This window comes from Prunus persica, chromosome G8, assembly GCF_000346465.2.
Source record: "Prunus persica cultivar Lovell chromosome G8, Prunus_persica_NCBIv2, whole genome shotgun sequence".
Classification (NCBI taxonomy): domain Eukaryota; kingdom Viridiplantae; phylum Streptophyta; class Magnoliopsida; order Rosales; family Rosaceae; genus Prunus; species Prunus persica.
In genome coordinates, this window is record NC_034016.1 from 9,447,152 (window position 1) to 9,468,056 (window position 20,905).

General features: G+C 41.7%; 1 protein-coding gene across 1 annotated transcript; it reads left to right on the plus strand.

Annotated features, from left to right (window-relative positions):
- On the plus strand, positions 1,135 to 2,142 carry LOC109950839. The gene is made up of 2 exons (XM_020570980.1): positions 1,135 to 1,723; positions 1,865 to 2,142. The coding sequence occupies exons 1-2, from the start codon at positions 1,135 to 1,137 to the stop codon at positions 2,140 to 2,142; spliced, it is 867 nt and encodes a 288-aa protein (XP_020426569.1).

Consider the following 20,905-nt stretch of genomic DNA (forward strand, 5'->3'; position numbering starts at 1 on the left):
ATATATATATATATATATATGTTTGGGTGTGGTCTAAAATCCAAGCCGAGGTCGAGGTCAAGCAACTCCACTCCAAGGTCAAAGTGGAACCCAACTCCAATCCAAGGTCATGGTAAAACCCAAAGGTTAAGGTGGAAAACCCAACCTCAAAAGGCCTAGATAAATGAATAAAACAAAAAGACCCACAAGTCTTATGGTTTGAAGCTATGGGACCAAAAGAAGTTATCCAATGGCTTAAGGTGACCTCTGGTGCTACGTAGCATATGACAAAGGAGACTCCCTTCGCTTAATAGGTCAGCCGAGTCAAGGTCTTCCACCAGCCAAGTCAAGGTACCCCTATGTAGTGACATGCAGCTTGTTTTTTAAACCAAAGATGATCTTGTGGTTTAACCCTTGGTTAGAGAATGGTCAAGTTGGAAGTTGGCTGAGGTATTTAAAAAGTTGGGTTTGATATGAGAAAACCCACGTGGGTTCACCTTGATAATTTCAAGTTGGGCAAGAGTTTCGAAGCCAAAGATGGTCTTGCCGACAAGCTGGGGAGAAAGTAGACAAGTAGGTCGACTTGCCGACATGTTGCAAGCGTCCGTGAGCCACACTCAGAGCAGATGAAATCTCCCATCTAGATTGAGTTTAAGGACCAACGTGCGCGAAAGGTTGGGCCCACAACTTGACATCTGCGCTTGCTTAGGCCAGCAGAGAAATGTTCATGAAAGGCTAGGCTCCCAAGGAGATCAAACTGACAACCATCGCAATGAGGATCGTGAAGAAAGGCGCTCCGCTGCCAGCTCGTAGAGAAATATTCACGAAAGGCTAGGCCCCCAGGGAGGTCAACTTGATAACCCTCACAATGAGGACCGTGAAGAAAGGCGCTCCTCTACTAGTTCTCAAAGAACCAATTCTCATCACCAAGTTACAGAAAATCCCTCGCAAGGGCAATCCACCAACACGTCGCCTAGGCAACACAACCGAGAAGGTCTACCCTAGCGAACCAACGAGGAAGTCAATCAGCATCGCCCAAATCGTAAAGGTCATCAACGTCACTGACCAGCCATGTGTGCGGAAGACATTGAAAAGCTTGTAAGTTACCGACTTTGAGACTTTAGGATTGGCGGAAATTTCAAAGATGCACTATGCATGGAGGTAGAACGAGCAAACTCCTCACCTTTCACCGTTGAAATCGAGCAGGCTACTCTCCCGAAACGATTCTCAACAACCTCTTTCACATGCTTCAAAGGGGATTCCAATCTCGGAAGCCATCTGAAGCATTTCAAGAGCCTTATGATCCTCTACAAAGTCGAAGAAGTGCTAATGTGCAAGGTGTTTGCAATGAATTTGCGGGGAGCAGCCCAGGACTGGTTCCATACCCTGCCATCTGGGTCAATCAGCAGCTTCAAGGAACTTGCTTATGTCTTCACCAAAGAGTACACTTCTTATCGAAAGATCAAGAAGAACCCTAACCACCTGTACAACCTGCGCAAGAAGCCCGATGAATCACTTCAAGATTACATCAAGAGATTCAAAGCAAAAAATGCCAACATCATAGGGTGCGATGACCCAATCACATCTTCTGCATTCAAGAAAGGTCTTCCAGCAGAACACGACTTATACCACGAGCTGACTATCACTCCCAACCAAACTCTGGCAGAGGTCATCGTGACCGCCGAACTCTACGCACTCTGGGATGACGATCGAATCGCCGCGAAGAAGTCCACTGAGCAAGAAGGTTAGCCGACCAAGAGGGCAGACCAAAGAAGCAATAGGCTTAGCAGCAGGGACAAAGACAAATGTAGGTCGCGCCCACAAGGAGACGCTACAACAAAGAAGAACTACACCAAGTTCTCCATCCCTATACATTAAATTTTAGCCCAAGTGAAGGACAAACCTTGGGTAAAAAAACCATCACCCTTGAAAGGAGATCCAGATAAGAGGGATACTAGAAAATATTGTGCTTTCCATGTGACATACGGGTACAATACGAATAATTACTTTGCTTGGAAAGCACACCTCAAAGAACTCGTGAGAGAAGGTCACTACACCGAGTTCATTGCGAAGCAGGCCATCCAACGGATTGAAGACTGTGATACTGCCAAGGAGCCACCCCAGAAGGTCATAAAGATTAACACAATCTTAGCCGACTTCTAGGAGTCCGGGCTGACCAGCAAAGAAAAGAATAGAAATATCAAACAGGCCACCGTGATCTCCTAAGTCTCCACTAGTCTCCCACTGGTAGAAGACAATCCCGTGATCGGCTTCCAAAAGAAAGATATAATCGGCCTTGATCTACCACACAATGACGCCCTTGTCATCATCCTTCAAATTGCTCAAGCCATGATCAACCGAATCGATGTAGATGAGGGCAGTGCAGCCAACATCCCACAATTGGCAATCATCCAACAGATGGGCTCAGAGACAAAGATCAATAAATTAGCCAAGTCGCTGACTGGCTTCAATGGCACAACAACGGTTACTATGGGCATGATAGATCTCGACGTCTACTCCCCACCAATAATCAGCTCGCAAACGTTCATGGTCATTGATGAAGTCTCACCCTACAATGGCATTATCGGCAGACCATGGATCGGTAAGATCAACGTCATCACCTCTGCCTCACATCAGAAGATCCCCTACCCAATCCCTAAGGGCAGTATTGGCCAGATCAACAGCGATCAAGCAATGGAGAGGAAATGCTCAGCTCAAGGGCTGAAGAAAAGCAAGCAAAAACAGTTCCTCCTTGTGAATCAGGCATATCTAAAGAGAGTAGAACAAGCAAAAGAGAAAGCAGATCTCGTTCCTGATTGCCGAACAGACCAGAAAGGAAGGGGAATAGCTACACCCCAATTGCAATCAAAGAATCAGGACTAAGTTGAGGGAATCCGTCTGAAGGTCTCTCCTGAAGAATTATGGAAACCTAAAGAGAATGTCGAGCTAGTACCCCTTGATCCTGACAAGCCATAAAGAAAAGCGCGGATCAGTTCGCGCCTAAGCCAGGAGGAAAAGGCAAAGCTTGCCGCCTTCCTCCAGAACAACAAAGACGTACTTGCATGGTCGTCATCCGACATGTAAGGCATCGATCCCCAGATCATCTGCCATCGCCTACACGTCAACCCAGCTATCAAGCCTATAGCACAAAAGAGACGCAACTTCACCCCCAAACGAGTTGCCATCATTGAAGCCGAGATCGACAGGCTTCTAGCTGCCTATTTTATTGAAGAGGTTTCCTACGCAGAATGGTTGGCGAACATTGTTCTAGTAGTAAAGAAAGATAAAGGCCTGTGGAGAGTATGTGTCGACTGCACCAACCTCAACAAGGCATGACCTAAAGACAACTTTCCACTGCCAAGAATTGATCAGCTCGTCAATTCAACTTTCGGGAATCAACTGCTAAGCTTCATGGACGCCTACTCCGGCTACAATCAAATCATGATGCATGAAGACGACAAGGCAAACACCTCTTTCATCATCGAAAGAGGTACATACTGCTACAAAGTCATGCCCTTTGGGCTGAAGAACGCCGGAGCAACCTACCAAAGGCTGGTCAACAAAATTTTCAAGGAGCAAATCGGCAAGACTATGGAGGTCTACGTAAACGACATGCTAGTCAATGCTCCCGAGCGAGCAGACCACATAAAGAACCTTGCCGAGGCATTCAGCCTACTCTGAAAATACAACATGAAGTTGAGCCCGAGCAAATGCAAATTTGAAGCCTCGTCCGGCCGATTCCTGGGATACTTAGTCACCCAAGGAGAAATTGAGGCACATCCAAATCAAATCAAGGCTATACTCAACATGAAGTCACCTGCCACAACAAAAGAGATACAAAGTCTAATGAGCAGAGCGGCAGCTTTCAACCGATTCCTTTCAAGATCTACCGACAACTGCAGGCCATTCTTCAAAGCCTTGAAGAAAGGACACAAAGACAAGTGGGATGACGAGTGTGAAGTAGCTTTTCAAAACTTGAAAACCCACCTCCATTACTCTCAAAATCGATACCAGGCGAAGACTTGCACATCTAACTGGCGGTGTCCGACTCAGCCGTCAGCTCAACTCTCATTTGAGAAGAGGAGGGGGCGCAACATCTGGTATTCTATACTTCAAAAGGTCTCCTTGATGCAAAGACTCGCTATCCAAAAGTGGAGGTCATTTTTTTGCTCGTGGTTTCCACGAGAAAACTAAAGCCCTACTATCAAGCACACTGGATAATTGTCATGACAGAATTTCCTTTAAGATCAATCCTTCACAATCCCGACGCTTCTCAGGGACTCATGAAATGGGTTATCAAAATCAGTCAATACGACCTCCTCTACTCGCCGAAGACTGATATAAAAGCTCAAGCTTTAGCATATTTTGTTGTAGAGTTTACTCTAATAGCCGAAGAAGAGAAGATGGTCATGAAAAGCAAGGAAACAACAGACGTACCTCCCCCACCGATTCAAACCTGCCTAATAACATGTGGCAGTTGCATGTAGATGGAGCATCAAATCACAAGAGAGCAGGGGCAGACGTCGTCATAATCACCCTAGAAGGAACTTTGTTTCATCACATTAGGCTTTTCTGCTTTAAACAACGAGACAAAAAATGAGGCATTGCTCGCAGGACTGTGCCTAGCAAAAGAACTGTCGATCAAGAGATTGGCCATCTACTCATCCCAGCTGATCACGAATCAAGCCTCAGGCGAGTACATGGCAAAACATCCAAGAATGGTCCAGTACCTCGATAAAGTCCAAGGACTTTTGAAAGAATTCCCTACTTTCACCATCGAACAACTTCCACGGGCAGAGAACAATCATGCAGATGCGTTGGCGAGCCATAGGATCAGCACTAGACACCCATTCAGACGCTCCATCCCAGTCGAACACCTTGACCAGCCAAGCATCGAAGAAATAGAGCCAATCGACTCAATGCAGATCGATGAAGACCCCAATTGGCAAGACCCCATCATCGACTACTTAGTGAACGAAAATCTGCCAATGGATAAGTCCGAAGCTAGGAAGGTCCAGCAGAAAGCCGCGAGATACTACATGCAAGGCGATAAGCTCATTCGTAGATCTTACTCCGGCCCTCATCTTACCTGCATAAAATACCCTCAAACACTTTGTGTCCTCTATAATCATGGAGTCCTCTATTTCTGGCCTACCATGAGCCATAACTCCACTGAATATGTCAAAAGATGTGATGGCTGCCAACGGTACAAACCAGTTCCTAACCTGCCTGCCGAAATCTACTATCCGTAGAACAGTCCGTGGCCTTTCATGCAATGGGCCATTGACTTAGTATGCCCCATGCCACTGGCACCTGCCAAGAAAGAAATGATGATCGTTGCCACTGATTACTTTACTAAATGGATCGAGGCCGAAACTCTATCCTCTACTAAGAAGTCGATGTGGAACAATTTATCTGGAGAAACGTTATCTGCCGGTTTGGCTACCCACAATCACTAATTACCGACAATGGCTCACAATTCATCGGCAAGCAAATCACTGCCTTCTTCAAAAAATATGGCATCAAGCAGCATCTATCTACCCCGAGGTATTCTCAGGGCAACGACCAGGCCGAGGCATCCAACAAAACAATACTGGATTGCCTAAATAAGAGATTAGAAGGCGCATAAGGAAAATGCGTAGATGAGCTCCCTGGAGTACTATGGGCTTATCGCACCACCATGCGGAAATCAACTGGCAAAACCCCATTTTCCCTCGCCTAAGGAACTAATGCAATCATTCCTCCTCATGTCACTGTCCCCTCCATAGGCATTGAAGTGAGTAGTATTGAGCAGAACTTCGAGTAGATGAGGCTCAACCTTGACTTACTTGAAGGCGAGCACAAGAAATCCATTGTCCGAGTCGCCTCCTATCAATAGCGGTTGACGTCTTACTACAACAAAATAGCCAAGATCAAACAGTTTCAACCAGGCGACCTGGTGCTAAGAAAGACCTTTATCACTGCACAAAGACAAGAGTCTAAAAATATGAAACCCAATTGGGAAGGCCCTTACGTGATCAACCGGTCAGAGGGCAGAGGAAGCTATACACTTGACACCATGGACGGGAAGGAGATTCCACGATAACGGTATACCTGCCACCTCCAAAGATACTATCCATGAGACTTCCTCCTACCTACTCGGTCCCCAGCAGATTATTGAGCACTGCACATTTCTGAAGAAGAGAGACAACTGCTGGAAGTTCTGATTTCTTTATTCAATTGTTTCCATTTCGAATAAAGCGATGTAATCTCATGAACATCAATAAAAGTTCAGTTTCTCATTCCAGAATGTCCACACACAAAAAAAAATATATAAAAAAATTACATAGTTGCCCATAAGCAACGTCCTTCAAGAGACATAGGGCAACGACTAGAAGCGTCCTTCAGGTGACGCAACCCGCAAAGAAGCTTCATAAGGGAGACGCAGGGTGCGCTAGGAATTTTTTAAGGGAAGTATCCAAATTACTATCCATTTCTTAAGGGGGCAGGATAGTCATACAATTGCCCATATAAAGCGTCCTAAGGGAGATGCAGGGCGACGACCAGAAGTGTCATTCGGGAGACGCATCCCGCAAAGCATCGTCCTATGTGAGACGCAGGGTATGCTAGGAATTTCCTAAGGGAGGTATCCAGGTTACTATCCGTTTCCTAAGGAGGGCAGGATAGTCATACAATTGTCCATAAGCAGCGTCCTAAGGGAGACGTAGGACAACGACCAGAAGCGTCCTTCGGGAGACGCAGCCCATAAAGAAGCGTCCTAAGGGAGACGCAGGGTGCGACAGGAATTTCCTAAAAGGAGGTCTCCATGCTTCCTAAGGAAGGTATCCAAGTTCCTATCCGTTTCCTAAGGGGGCCAAAATAGTGATACAATTGCTTATAAGGAGAATCATAAGGGAGACGCAGGGTGACGACCAAAGCATTCTCCAAAAGATGCAGAATACCCCGTAGTCCCTCAATGGGGACTCTAGCTTTTGCCAATATCCTAAGGGAAATTTACAACCAAGACACTAGCCGATTACTCAAGCAGTTCACAAGACAATATGCAAATTGAAGTTGAAAAAATAATAACTGAAATTTCGATAACAAAGTGACCGACTGGCCAAGTTCAAACAAAATGAAGACGGTCAAACAAGACCAATTATTCTAAACAAAAAGCAGACTACAATGCTGAAAAGGCATAAAGGAGTCTTCATCTACTCCGAAATGCTAGCAGGAGATTCCTGATCTTCAACCTCTTCAGCATCCACCTGATCCATAACGCTTGCCACCACTTCCTCTGCTTCATCCTCTTCAGCTACTGCCTCTTTAGCCACCTGCTCTTCAGCTCCTTCCATGTTCACAGTATTAACCTGTTCACTTTGCATAGGGAGCAAGTCAGGACAGAGCATCTCGATGTCTTTATCTCCAATGGCATAGAAGGGATCATTTTCATTTGTGCAGTCCAAGTAGCCCAACTTATACGCATCCATGGTAGCTCCAGGGATCATTTCCACAACCGCTCCAACCGTCTTTGACCACCAGTGCCGACGATAACCAGCCTGGTCCCACCCAGCTGGTACTTGCCACGAAAAAGATAAGACAAAGAAAAAAATACATGCTCGACTTACCTTGAGATGCACGGTAACTCCTCTCTTCGACAAGCAGTACAAATTCTGTAAGATCTTTCTCATGCTAGAAAGTAGAGAAGTTAAGTTTGCGATGTAAGAAAGAGTGAAGAGAAGCCATGTATTTATACAAGTTGGACAACCCGGGTCAAGAAGGAATCGCAAGCTCATTCCTACTGGGAATCCAACTCCAAGAACAGTCAAAAGCCTACTTCAATTGAGAATTCGATCTGCAAAAGGAATCCAACTCACAGAAGAAATCCCAAGCACAGTTAAAGAGCCCAAAAAATAATTTCATCTCCTACATGCCACAAAAGTGTCATGCAGAAGCTGGGTGGCATTTGTGGGAGCAAATATTTTCGTCTCCAATCACAGCACGCCACGTGCAAAAGAAGATTATCCCTTAAATTCATTGATTGAACAAATTTATTTAGCCAATTAATTAATAAGGATAATATCTTAATTATAGGATATTATCTTTATTTAAGAAGATAATATCATTAATTTAGATACTATCCTAATAAAGAGATATAATCAAGTCCGACTCAATCCCTACAAATTTGGGTAAAGATTAAACTCCTCCTAATAAAGAGTTTATTCTTTACGAAACCCTAGCCCCGAGGCTCCTATAAATAGATGACTTCATTCATCATTTAAGGTACTTCAAAAAACCTACTCCTAATAGCCGAGAAAAATACCCGAAGCTCTTTCCCTCTCCACTCTCCACTCTCCATATTTTCTCCGCACGGCTCCGGCCGCCCACTGCACACCATACATACATCTCCGTACCCTTTTGTTAGCTATTGTTTTCCTACAAACACTCAAACTAACTTAGGCATCGGAAGACCTTTGGCCAACACCCCCCGAGTGTGGTCTATTTACTCCAGTCTTTTTTACAGGAATCAAGGAAGAGAGAGAAGGAAGATCAAAGGTTGAAGGATCTAAAAGCGAATATTCTCCCAAGAGATTATTTGCACAAACAGCATCTAGTAAATTGGAAGATGAATTTGAAGTATAACTTGTAGAATAATTCAAATTAGCTTCTTGTGATTGAGTGTGGTAAATTATATTATTGCTTGAAAAAGAATAATGGTTTGCTTAGTTCCCTTGTTTTCTAGAGCATAATGATTCCTACATTGTCTGAACTAGAAAAGAATCTTGCACTTCAAGAAAACTTTGGTCTAGCATGTCTGACAAGGACTTAGATATGGGAATTATCATCTAAATATTCAAAAGAATTTGTTGAATTCATTAACTAACTTAGATTGCTTGTGGTTGATTCCGAGACTCTAGACATTCATCATTATTTTTCAACCTTTAAAAGTCAACATTTTTATCTTCAATTACTTAGATTAATTTCTTGTTTGTTTGTTTATAACCCTTGTGTGGGAGCAAATTTTTCAATATCCAATCACGAGAGGTCATGTGGACAAGAAGAATATTCCCTAGGTTAATTAATTGAGCCCATTTATTTGGTCAATTAATTAATACTAAAAATAGGGATAATATCTTAAATATGAGATATTATCTTTATTTAATAAGATAATATCACCAATTTAGATATTATCCCAATTTGGAGATATCATCATCAAATTAGGATTCCGATCAAATCCCTAATGCACTCAATCTCTACAATTTGGGGAAAAAATAAACTCCTTCCAAATAGAGTTTATTCTTTGCAAAATCCTAGCACACAAGGAGCCTATAAATACACCAAGCATTCAAGGTAATCATAAACCTAAGTCTAAAACCTGAGAAATACACCTGAAACTCCTCCCACATTCTCTCTCTCCCAAGCCAACGATGCCACCATCGCCGCCGGCCATACCTCTCTCCTCTCTCCATATTTTTACATATACGGCTCCGACTACCACGCATGGCTATAACCGCCCGGTTCACATCATACATAAGTCTCCGAACCCTTTTTTTAGCTATTGTTTCTCCTTGATTTAATCAGACTAACTTAGGGATTGAAAGGCCTTCGGACAATACCCCTCCCCCCCTCCTCCTCCCGGGGTGTGGTCTATTTACTTCGATCTTTTTTTTAGGAACTGAGGAAGAGAGAGAAGGAAGATCAAAGATTTAAGAATCCAGTGAAGATTTTTGCACAAACATTTGGTGCTTTCATCAAGAGCACGAGTCATACTCAACACGTGCTCTTGAATTAAAGGAATCCGTTTCCTCTATTTTTTTTTTAACTCAATCAAAGTCTTCCGAACAACCATGGGTTGAAGCAAACAAACAATGAGCAAAACCGTCGTGATGGCCCAAACCACGACCAGCTTGGGCCACCACAACGCTGCGGCCCCGAGAATGTCCCATGCTGCAACTGAGGCCATGGCTCACCCTCACAGCGCCGCATCTACCACTGCAGCCCCTGTTACCGCCGCTGCACCTCCTCTCAGTCTCATGATCAAGAGCTTCACTTCATTGCGTACTGCCGCACTACAACCGCACGGTCACCTAGCTGTGGCCATTGCGCCATCCCACAGCCACCTCACAGTGAGCACAGCAGCCACACCACATCATGGACACATGGCATCACCACCAAGCATGGTAGAACCTCCTATCACGGTGGACTCACCGTCGTCACCGACTTTGCCCTAAGCTTGGAATAACTTCACTTGTTCCCTCATTTGCCTCCACGCTCGACGTATGCTCTCGCGTACACCTCCAATGAAACCTTAGCACGTGTACAATTGGGCTCCACACAATTCTCTCATCCTGGTCCACGAAGTCAAGTAAACCTCAATCTGAGAGTTAACTAGCTAACCTAGAGAATGGATTATCAAAACGACTTGATAAGGCAACTCCTCAACCATATAAACTTGGCTCAAAACCTTAGCCTTGGACAACAGGGCGAAGAGAGAAGGATGGACGAATGCACTGGTGGGCAATTTGAGAGGTCTCTAGTAGGTCGAGTAGGAGTAAGTAGACAAGGAGAGGGACAACAACGTCATCAACATACCGACATGTCACAGGCATCCGCGAGTCACGCTTAAAGCAGACGAAGTCTCCAATCTAGGTTGATTTCAAGGACCAATGTGTACGAAAGGTTGGGTTCGCAAGCAGACATTCGTGCCCACCTGGGCTCGCCGGAAAATGTTCATGAAAGTTTAGGCCCTAAAGGAGGCCAACCAAACGACCCTCACAATGAGGTTCGCAATGAAAGGCGCTCCATAGTTCACTCCTGAAGGACCAATTCCCGTCAACAAGTCACAGGGAATCCCTAGCAAGCGCAGTCGCAATCCTTGGACCCCTTACGTGATTAATCTTCTTATCGGACCCATCATGGAGTTTTCTTTTCCCTCCTTTTTTTTCTCCATGCCTCTAATGGATGGACTCACACTCGCTTCCTCATTCTCCTCAGAGTCATTCACAGAGAAAAAATCTCATTCCTTAGACCCATTACGTGATTAATCTTTCTTAACAGACCCATCATGGAGTTTTCTTTTCCCAACCTTCTTTTTCTCCATGCCTCTAGTGGATAGACTCACACTGGCTTCCTCATTCTCCTTAGAGTCATCCACAAAGAAAAAATCCCATTCCTTGAACCCATTACGTGATTAATCTTTCTTATCGGCCCCATCATGGAGTTTTCTTTTCCCATCTTTCTTTTTCTCCATTCCTCCAGTGGATGGACTCGCACTAGCTTCCCCATTTTCCACAGAGTCATCCATAAAGAAAACATCCCATTTTTTGGACACATTACTTGATTAATCTTTCTTATTATACCCATCATGGAGTTTTCTTTTTCCACCCTTCTTTTTCTCCATGTCTCCAGTGGATGGACTCACACTAGTTCTTCATTCTTTTCAAAGTCATCCACATAGAAAAAATCCCATTCCTGTGAGCTATTACGTGATTAATCTCTCTTATCGGACCCATCACGGAGTTTTCTTTTCCCCCTTTTTTTTTTCTCCATGCCTCTAGTGGATGGACTCACACTGGCTTCCTCATTCTCCTCAGAGTCATTCACAGAGAAAAAATCTCATTCCTTAGACCCATTACGTGATTAATCTTTCTTAACAGACCCATCATGGAGTTTTCTTTTCCCAACCTTCTTTTTCTCCATGCCTCTAGTGGATAGACTCACACTGGCTTCCTCATTCTCCTTAGAGTCATCCACAAAGAAAAAAATCTCATTCCTTGAACCCATTACTTGATTAATCTTTCTTATTGGACCAATCATGGAGTTTTCTTTTCCTATCTTTCTTTTTCTCCATTCCTCCAGTGGATGGACTCGCACTAGCTTCCTCATTCTCCTCAGAGTCATCCACAAAGAAAACATCCCATTTTTTGGACCCATTACTTGATTAATCTTTCTTATCGGACCCATCATGGAGTTTTCTTTTTCCACCCTTCTTTTTCTCCATGTCTCCAATGGATGGACTGACACTAGCTTCTTCATTCTTTTCAAAGTCATCCACATAGAAAAAATCTCATTCCTGTGAGCTATTACGTGATTAATCTCTCTTATCGGACCCATCACGGAGTTTTCTTTTCCCTCTTTTTTTTTTCTCCATGCCTCTAGTGGATGGACTCACACTGGCTTCCTCATTCTCCTCAAAGTCATTCACAGAGAAAAAATCTCATTCCTTAGACCCATTATGTGATTAATGTTTCTTAACAGACCCATCATGGAGTTTTCTTTTCCCACCCTTCTTTTTCTCCATGCCTCTAGTGGATATACTCATACTGGCTTCCTCATTCTCCTTAGAGTCATCCACAAAGAAAAATCTCATTCCTTGAACCCATTACATGATTAATCTTCTTATCGGACCCATCATGGAGTTTTCTTTTCCCATCTTTCTTTTTCTCTATCCCTCCAGTGGATGGACTCGCACTGGCTTCCTCATTCTCCTCAGAGTCATCCACAAAGAAAAAATCTCAATCCTTGGACCCTTTACGCGATTAGTCTTTTTAGCAGACCCATCATGGGTTTTCTTTTTCCACCCTTCTTTTTCTCCATGCCTCCAATGGATGGACTCACACTAGCTTCATCATTCTCCTTAGAGTCATCCATAAAGAAAATATCTCAATCCTTGGACCCCTCACGTGATTAATCTTTTTTATCAGACCCATCATGGGTTTTCTTTTTCCACCCTTCTTTTTCTCCATGCCTCCAGTGGATGAACTCACAATGGCTTCCTCATTCTCCTTAGAGTAATCCACAGAGAAAAAATCACATTCCTTGGACCTATAACGTGATTAATTTTTCTTACCGGACCCATCATGGAGTTTTCTTTTCCCTTACTTCTTTTTCTCCATGCCTCTAGTGGATGGACTCACACTGGCTTCCTCATTCCTCATTCTCCTCAGAGTCATCCACAAAGAAAAAAATCTCATTCCTTGGACCCATTACTTGATTAATCTTTCTTATCGAACGCATGATGGAGTTTTCTTTTCCCACCCTTCTTTTTCTCCATGCCTCCAGTGGATGGACTCACACTGGCTTCCTCATTCTCCTCAGAGTCATCTGCAAAGAAAAAATCTCATTCCTTGGACCCCTTACATGATTTCTCTTTCTTATCGAACCCATCATGGAGTTTTTTTTTCCCACCCTTCTTTTCCTCCATGCCTCTAGTGGATGGACTGACACTGACTTCCTCATTCTCCTCAGAGTCATCCACAGGAAAAAATCTCATTCTTTGGACCCCATATGTGATTTCTCTTTCTTAGCCATGTCCTCCTCGTTACAGGCGCATTATAGTCCATGAGCACCAAAGATTGAACCTTTTCCGCCAAAAACATAAATTTTAAATTTTAAATATATATATATAAAGTAAGCTCCTTTACATCAAAATCACACTAACACATGCATATGTACATATATATATATATATACACACCTACACACGCAACCACAAAGAGAAGACGCTACAGCGTATAACAATAACCCCAAAGATTCAATTTTTCTCACAGAAGAAAAATCAGGACAAAGCCAGCTCTTTTCCTTTAAATCGCACACCCACATACATCATACAACACTTGCATATACACACCAGAAAAAGGCAAAACAAAGTGATAGGGAGACAAAGAGACTTACAAGCAGCAAAAATGGCGAACTTGCAGAGAGAGAATAGCACAATGAGAGGTTCGTGATGGTCAGCAAAACCAGAAGAAGGCAAAACGGCGCGAAGTGAGAGAGCTTTAGAGCATGCTAACCACTCCACACCACACCAGAGGGCAAAGGAGTCGGACGCTTTTCTTTCTTTCTTTATAAGTGTGAATTTGGGTCTTTGAGAGTTGAAAAAGGAGAGATCAAATTGGGGTCTATAAGTCTGTATTTATTTTCGGACAAAGCTGGCCCTTTATTGGCCTAAAAATATAAGGACGTTAGGGGGTATTACAGAACAACAAGCGAGGTTGCGAGGGGAATTGACAGATTATTTGTGATCTCAGGTTGAGTATATCTCCCTGAGTCCTGTGAGGGGAATTGATGGTATATTATTAGAATTGATGGATTATGTTTGAGGTACATCTATGTGGAGAATAGTGCAGTACCACCCTGTGGTATAGTTAACAGGATATTCTTCACCACCCTACTCACATTATCTGCACAGGGTTGGCCAGGATCCCTAGCCACCTGCCCAACTTGTCTACATAGGTGGTTAGCTAGTTTCCCCTTCCCCTGTTGCCTTCAGATTTGATAGTTTTCCCATGTATCATGTGATGGGTGATTACAGGATATATGCAATACGCGGATGATTGCAGGAATAGCTTTCTGGTAAAAGGTTTGGTTATGTAAGTATTTGGATGATACACTAATTAAACAGTTAGGTACATAATTCCATGGAATGACATTCAATTATGTAGCTGGTTGAAAACAAAGTAAAGAATGATTCTAGAATTTAATTGTTGGTTTTACCTTGAACAATATGAACTTATCTGAATTTGTTTTTTGGTAGAAATAACTATGTGGCTTGATCCCTCAGTAAGGATACGTAGGCAACCTAGGTTAACTAGGTGCAGCCGCAAGTTTATGATTTGTTTATTATGTTCAGTTTTGTAAAGTCAAATTTGTTGAACGCTTGGGAAGTAATTGAGTTTGCTATGTAGGTAGATTTCTCGGTTTTAAGCCTTTTCAGGGGGGACTCTGCTGGTTCTCTGGTAGAAGTCAAACCCTAAAGCAATTTTTGGATTAGGGCAAGAAGGGTATTTTGGTCATTCGTGCCCGACACCTGCCCGGTGTTGGACACGCACGGAGTTCGTACACGGATTTCAAAGTGGAATTTGAGTCAAGTCCTTTCATATGTTGCATATAATTATTATTCATGGATCAATAAACTTTCTAGCCCAGACCATGGGTACTTAAGTTTGGTTGGCCAAATGGCCTTCTAATTTTAACGTCAAGCCAATTTGGCCTTTAACACTTTAGTATCATAAATTCTTTCTTTCCAAAATATTACTTAATATGTTTAGGTCATGGGATCCAAACCTACCTCCTGACCAATCTAGCTCACTTTGGATTGTCAAATACGCACACTTTATATATATACACTATATCCTCTTTTATTGAGGGACACCCTTTAGGGTACCCTACGATTTTTTTTGTTTCAACGATCCAAATCATCTTTTTTTTTTATGTCTACATTCATGGATCATCCTTGCAAAAAATTAGACAAATTGGAAAACGTTTAGATGTCTAATTGTGTCCTACAAAATCAATAAACATGGCATTTCAAGAAAGTACTAAAATTCCAATAATTTAATTAACTGGTCAAATGATATCAGGTTCGAGTGGTTTTTGATAGAGATGATCTTTCAATTAATATCTACAAAATAGACGGTTGGATTAATGAAATACAAAACGAAGTAAGCCCTACAAGGGTGTCCCCTAAATAAGCTTATTTGAGGAATCACTCAATAGAAGCTCTCTGTATATACATTTTGAGGGATTCCTCAAATAAGCTTATTTAAGGGACACCTTTATAGGGCTAACTTCGCATTATATTTCACTAATCCAAACCATCTATTTTGTAAATATTCATTCAAAGATCATCTCTATAAAAAAACAAAAATTAAAAAACAAAAATCACTTGAATCTGATATCTTTTGACCACTCAATTAAATTATTAAAATTTTAGTACTTTCTTGAAGTACCATGTTCGTTGATTTTGTATAACATAATTAGATGTCTAAACGGTTTCCGATTTGTCTAATTTTTTGCAAGGATGATCTATGAATGAAGACCTTAAAAATAGATGGTTGGATCATTGAAAAAAAATTCGTAAGGTACCCTACTCTAAATGGCGTTCCTCAAATAAAATTATTTATGGGATCCCTCAATAGAATTGAAACAAGAACGTTTGCAATTTCATCAAATTGAATCATATAATCAAGAGATGTCATATTAGGGATTTTGACACAAGTTTACCATATCCCGAGAATATGACATAGAGTATTGAATTAGAGAAGGGCCAAATTGCGTTGTCATCATAAACTAACTAGGTTCTCTAAATGAATTCTTTTTAGCTTGGGTAGCCATAACATACTGGTAGGTGTCACTCATGGCTTGTAGAAGCCCTGTAATGACTAATTATAATTAGCCTTCCCCAATAGGGAGAATTGTATGAAGGGATATAATTCACACTTGATTCAGAGTGAATCATTCATGCCCACTGCCTCGCTAATTAGAACCTATAAGATTGCACACCGAAAAGGAATCGATTGTGAAATTATGACGAGAATGAATGATTTTGTGACTTGGTCAAAGTCAATGTGAAAGTCAAAGGTCAAACGGTTGACCCGGCACTTGACATGGTCAACTAAGGATGACCGGGACCAACACTCGTTAGACAAGTGAGTGATTGAATTAGTCAAGTCACTAGAGTAATTAAATTGATTAGATTAATTTAAATCATTCAATTAAACTTATGAAACATAACTTTAATTAAAGGTGTCATATGACTTGGAAATTCAAAAGGGATTTGACCATATGGACTTAGGCACATATGTGACACATTATAGGATTAATATGTTGAACCAAGATAGCAAAGATGACACACAAAAAAGAGAAAATGGGCTTTGGGGGAGGGGGATGTGGCTACACTAGGGTTTAGGGGCATTTTTGTCAGCTCTTGTGACATTTTTGATCCTATAAGTGTGTAGCTATGGAATCCTATCATCCTAGGGTTTTCAAGTTGGTGAAATTGGAAGAAAGAAAACATCAGACTCTCTCTCCCTAACCCCTTCAATCTATCATATCAAGAGGGTGCTAGCACCACTCTTCACTTGTTGTCTACTCATTCTCTTATCCCATTCAATCCTTGGTGAAGAGCTTTGGGGAGGTGCATATCTTTGTACCTATTTGGAGAGCTACAAGGTGGAGAATCAACATTAAAGGAAGAGCCAACAAAAAAGGGACCACTCCCTCTACTTGAACACCATTCTTGGTTTAAAGATTCGCTCAAAGGGTATGAACATCTTATCTTTCTCTCAAATAGGATTTAGAGAGTCTTTGGTGCACACTTTCATAGACTTATAAAAATTGGGACCAAATGAGACTTGCATGAATCCCTAGTTTATTTAATGCTTCCGCTTTTACTTTGATTTCATATTAGATATGGCTTGCTAGGTGATTTATACTCTCAAAGTTTGGTTGCAGAGTTTTAGAAATCTCTACACAACAGCATTCCCATACTACTCCCTTTAGAAGAAACGGCTCAGATTCTCAAAACATAGGATCGTCCAGTAAACGTTTGGAGTACACTAACTTTGAGCACACTCCATGGCGCAAAACACATCCCTAAAGAACTTCGACAGTGGGAACGTGAAGCCCAAGGAGAAAGAAAATGGGCGGAAGGTGATGATTCTAGCATCTAGGTCATTCGCATCCACACAAGGTGCATCGTCAGTCGAAAACTCCACCAGCTTGACATGCATGTCATCAAGAATGGCAGAAGCATAAGTGGCTGGCCACTTCTGGAATTGAGCTTCAGACGTAACATGGTGCAGATTAGCCACAAACCTCTTCTTGTGCACTTTGGAGCCTCCTCACAGATACAAAGGCACTTGAGAGCTTGGTGATCGGCTACCCTCCTCAAATGACATGGTGACTGAACAACTGCAAGATGAAAAAAAAAAATTTGCAAGTCAAATACATGACAGATCAACAAAAAAACAAAAACAAAAAAAAAACAAAAAAAAACAAAAAAAGGAGCTTTCGGCAACAAAAAAAAAAAAGGCCCAAACCGCGAACTTGCAGCCCAAGTTGCATGGAGCAGCTAGCACAGACCTAGGCTGCAGCACAACCCAGGCCCGTCGACACCTCCAACCCACGCTCTAGACGGGCCTGTACAAAAAAAACAGAAGGACCCACGCAGCCCAAGCGTTGCCAAAGCAAGCTTCTGGGCGAAGCTAGGTCCACGCCATGCTTGCAAGCTGCAACCCATCGCTGCTGCTAGCGCTGCAACTGCAGCTAACGCCAGCCAGTCCTCGTCGCTGCAAGAAAATGAAAAAAAAAAAAAAAAAGGAGAAGCATTGGCAGCTGCCGCCATAGCAGCCACCACCGCCATCATCTCCAACGCTGTTAGTCACGGCAACCACCAGCCAGCTACCCAGCTGGTCCTCGCCGCGGAAAAGAGAAAAAAGATAATACATTCTTGACTTACCTTGAGATGCACGGCAACTCTTCTCTTCGACAAGTAGCACAAACTTTCCGAAATTTCTCTCAAGCCAGAAGGTAGACAAGTTTGTAACATGGAGAAGAGCTAAGATAAGTCCTACATTTGTACAAGTTGGGCATCCTAGGTCAAAGAGGAATCACAAGCCTATTGGGATCCCAACTCCAAGGAAAGTCAAAAGCCCACTGCAATCAGGAACCCAATCTGCAAAAGGAGTCCAACTCACTGGAAAAAGCCCAAACACAGTTGGAGAACCGGAAAAATAATTTCATCTCCTACATACCACTCAAGCCCGTGCAGAAGCTGGGGGGCATTTGTGAGAGCAGATATTTTAGTCTCCAATCACGAGGTGCCACGTGGACAAGAAGAATATTCCCTATGTCAATTAATTGAGCCTATTTATTTGGCCAATTAATTAATACTAAAAATATGGATAATATCTTAAATATGGGATATTATCTTTATTTAATAAGATAATATCACTAATTTAGATATTATCCCAATTTGGAGATATCATCATCAAATTAGGAGATTTGATTCCCATCAAATCCCTAATGCACTCAATCTCTACAATTTGGGGAAAGAGTAAACTCCTTCCAAATAGAGTTTATTCTTTGCAAAACCCTAGCACGCAAGGAGCCTATAAATACATGGCTACACCAAGCATTCAAGGTAATCCTAAACCTAATTCTAAAACCCGAGAAATACACCTGAAACTCTCCCATTCTCTCTCTCCCTATCTGACGGTGCCACCACCGCCGCTGGCCACACGTCTCTCCTCTCTCCATATTTTTTACATACATGGCTCTGGCCATCACACACGGCTCCAGCCGCCCAATTCACACCATACATAAATCTCCTTACCTTTTTTTAGCTATTGTTTCTCCTATATTCAATCAACCTAACTTAGGCATCGGAGGGCCTTTGGCCAACACCACCCCAGGTATGGTCTATTTACTCTGATGTTTTTTTTAGGAACCGAGAAAGAGAGAGAAGGAAGATCAAATGTTGAAGAATCCCCAAGCGAATATTCGCCCGTGAGGATTTTTGCACAAACACCTTGCTTTGCTTTTGTTTTGCTTCACAGACTCTCAGCACAACAATCTTTATAAATTCATTTAGGCATTAGTTAAGATTGAGCCTAATTTGTGTTTGTGTTTTGTTTTTCTCGTGTCTTGTGTTTTGTTCAATTAGATTTAATTTAAGACTTCAAATTCCAAATTAATTTAGGCAACTCTCCTGCTCTCTCCTAGCTAAACCCACCCCATAGAAAGTTATTTCTAGCACCATCCTCTCTCTAAGGTTGCGTCATCTTCATCCACAATTAAGTTGATGAAGAGATGTTTGTGACTTGGAAAATTTTTTAGAGATATTTAGTCATATACCCATTTTTAGCTTTTTTTTTTTTTTTTTTAGGATGAAATAGCACTAATGATATAGATAAACCCTACACCATTTAATTTCTATGAACAAATCCAAAAAAATGATAGCTAGCCCTATTGAATTTAATTTTGATTATTAAATTACTTTGATTCCCTATTGAGTGTTTTGAGTTTTTTTTTTTTATGAGGCTTAGGGTTCAGTTTGTTTTAAGAAATCGATGGTTGTTTTGTAATTTATAATAAGTTAAAAGCCATAAGCTTTTGGTGTGTTTCTAAAGTTCATTTTATATGAGTTTTTTAATAAATTTGACTCTTATATTGGATGTAACAATAAATCTCCTAACTTTTTAAGTGGAGGAGAGAAGATCAAGTTTGAAGCTTCATCAACCTTGGTGGAATAGTTGGATAGGGTTGAAGGCTCGCTCCTTCCGTCTCCTTTTTACTTGGGTTAAAGACTTTGCTTTTGAACAAATGAATCTTTGAATAACCAAGGTTTCCTTCAAGCCGCACCCATATGCTACAGATATTCACGAGTTTGTGCTACAAGCTACATGTTGCATAACCCTGGTGGATTATGACTTGGGCTATATATTTTACTTCTTGATTATACTCAAGTCCAAATACTCTTTGTATGTTCACAAATAATTATTGTGTTTTGCAAACGAACACTAATTCGACTTATTAATAACATGTTATTATCGTGTCAACTCATTATAAACCCGATTCAATAAGGATTGACTCAAAAAAAACACTTATTAATTTTTTTGCATATTCAAATCGTGTTATTGTGTGACGTGTCGTCCATTATTTTCCCTAAAAAAGACCTAAACCCTTGTTTTAAGTAATGTTACTTTGGCAACTACATCATGCTTATAATATAGTTCCGCTGCAACTTGGAATGGACCCATGGATTACCTACCTTCAACACGAGCCTCACGATGTTCTTTTACTTTTTTGGATAAACCTCACGATATTCGTTGAATATGCTGAAGATAATTTCATTTACTAGAAACACTAAAACAACTAGCTTAAAAAACTCAAATGATGCCAACGGAGTCTAGTGTTTAGTGGAAAAAGATCAGATCTTATAGATTAGTGGTCTCATATTTGAATTTTCATGGAATTTTGATTGTGTGTGTGAAAACACTATCGTCTCTCTTAGAGCATTTCCACTCATTTGTCATGGCAAAAAAGCAAGGGGAGGCAAGGGCTGTTACTATTCATTTGAATAGTATCTACCTTAGCAATTTTTTTATTGGTTTTTCACCCATTGTCGTGGCAACTCAAGAGTAACCACTATTCATATGAGAGA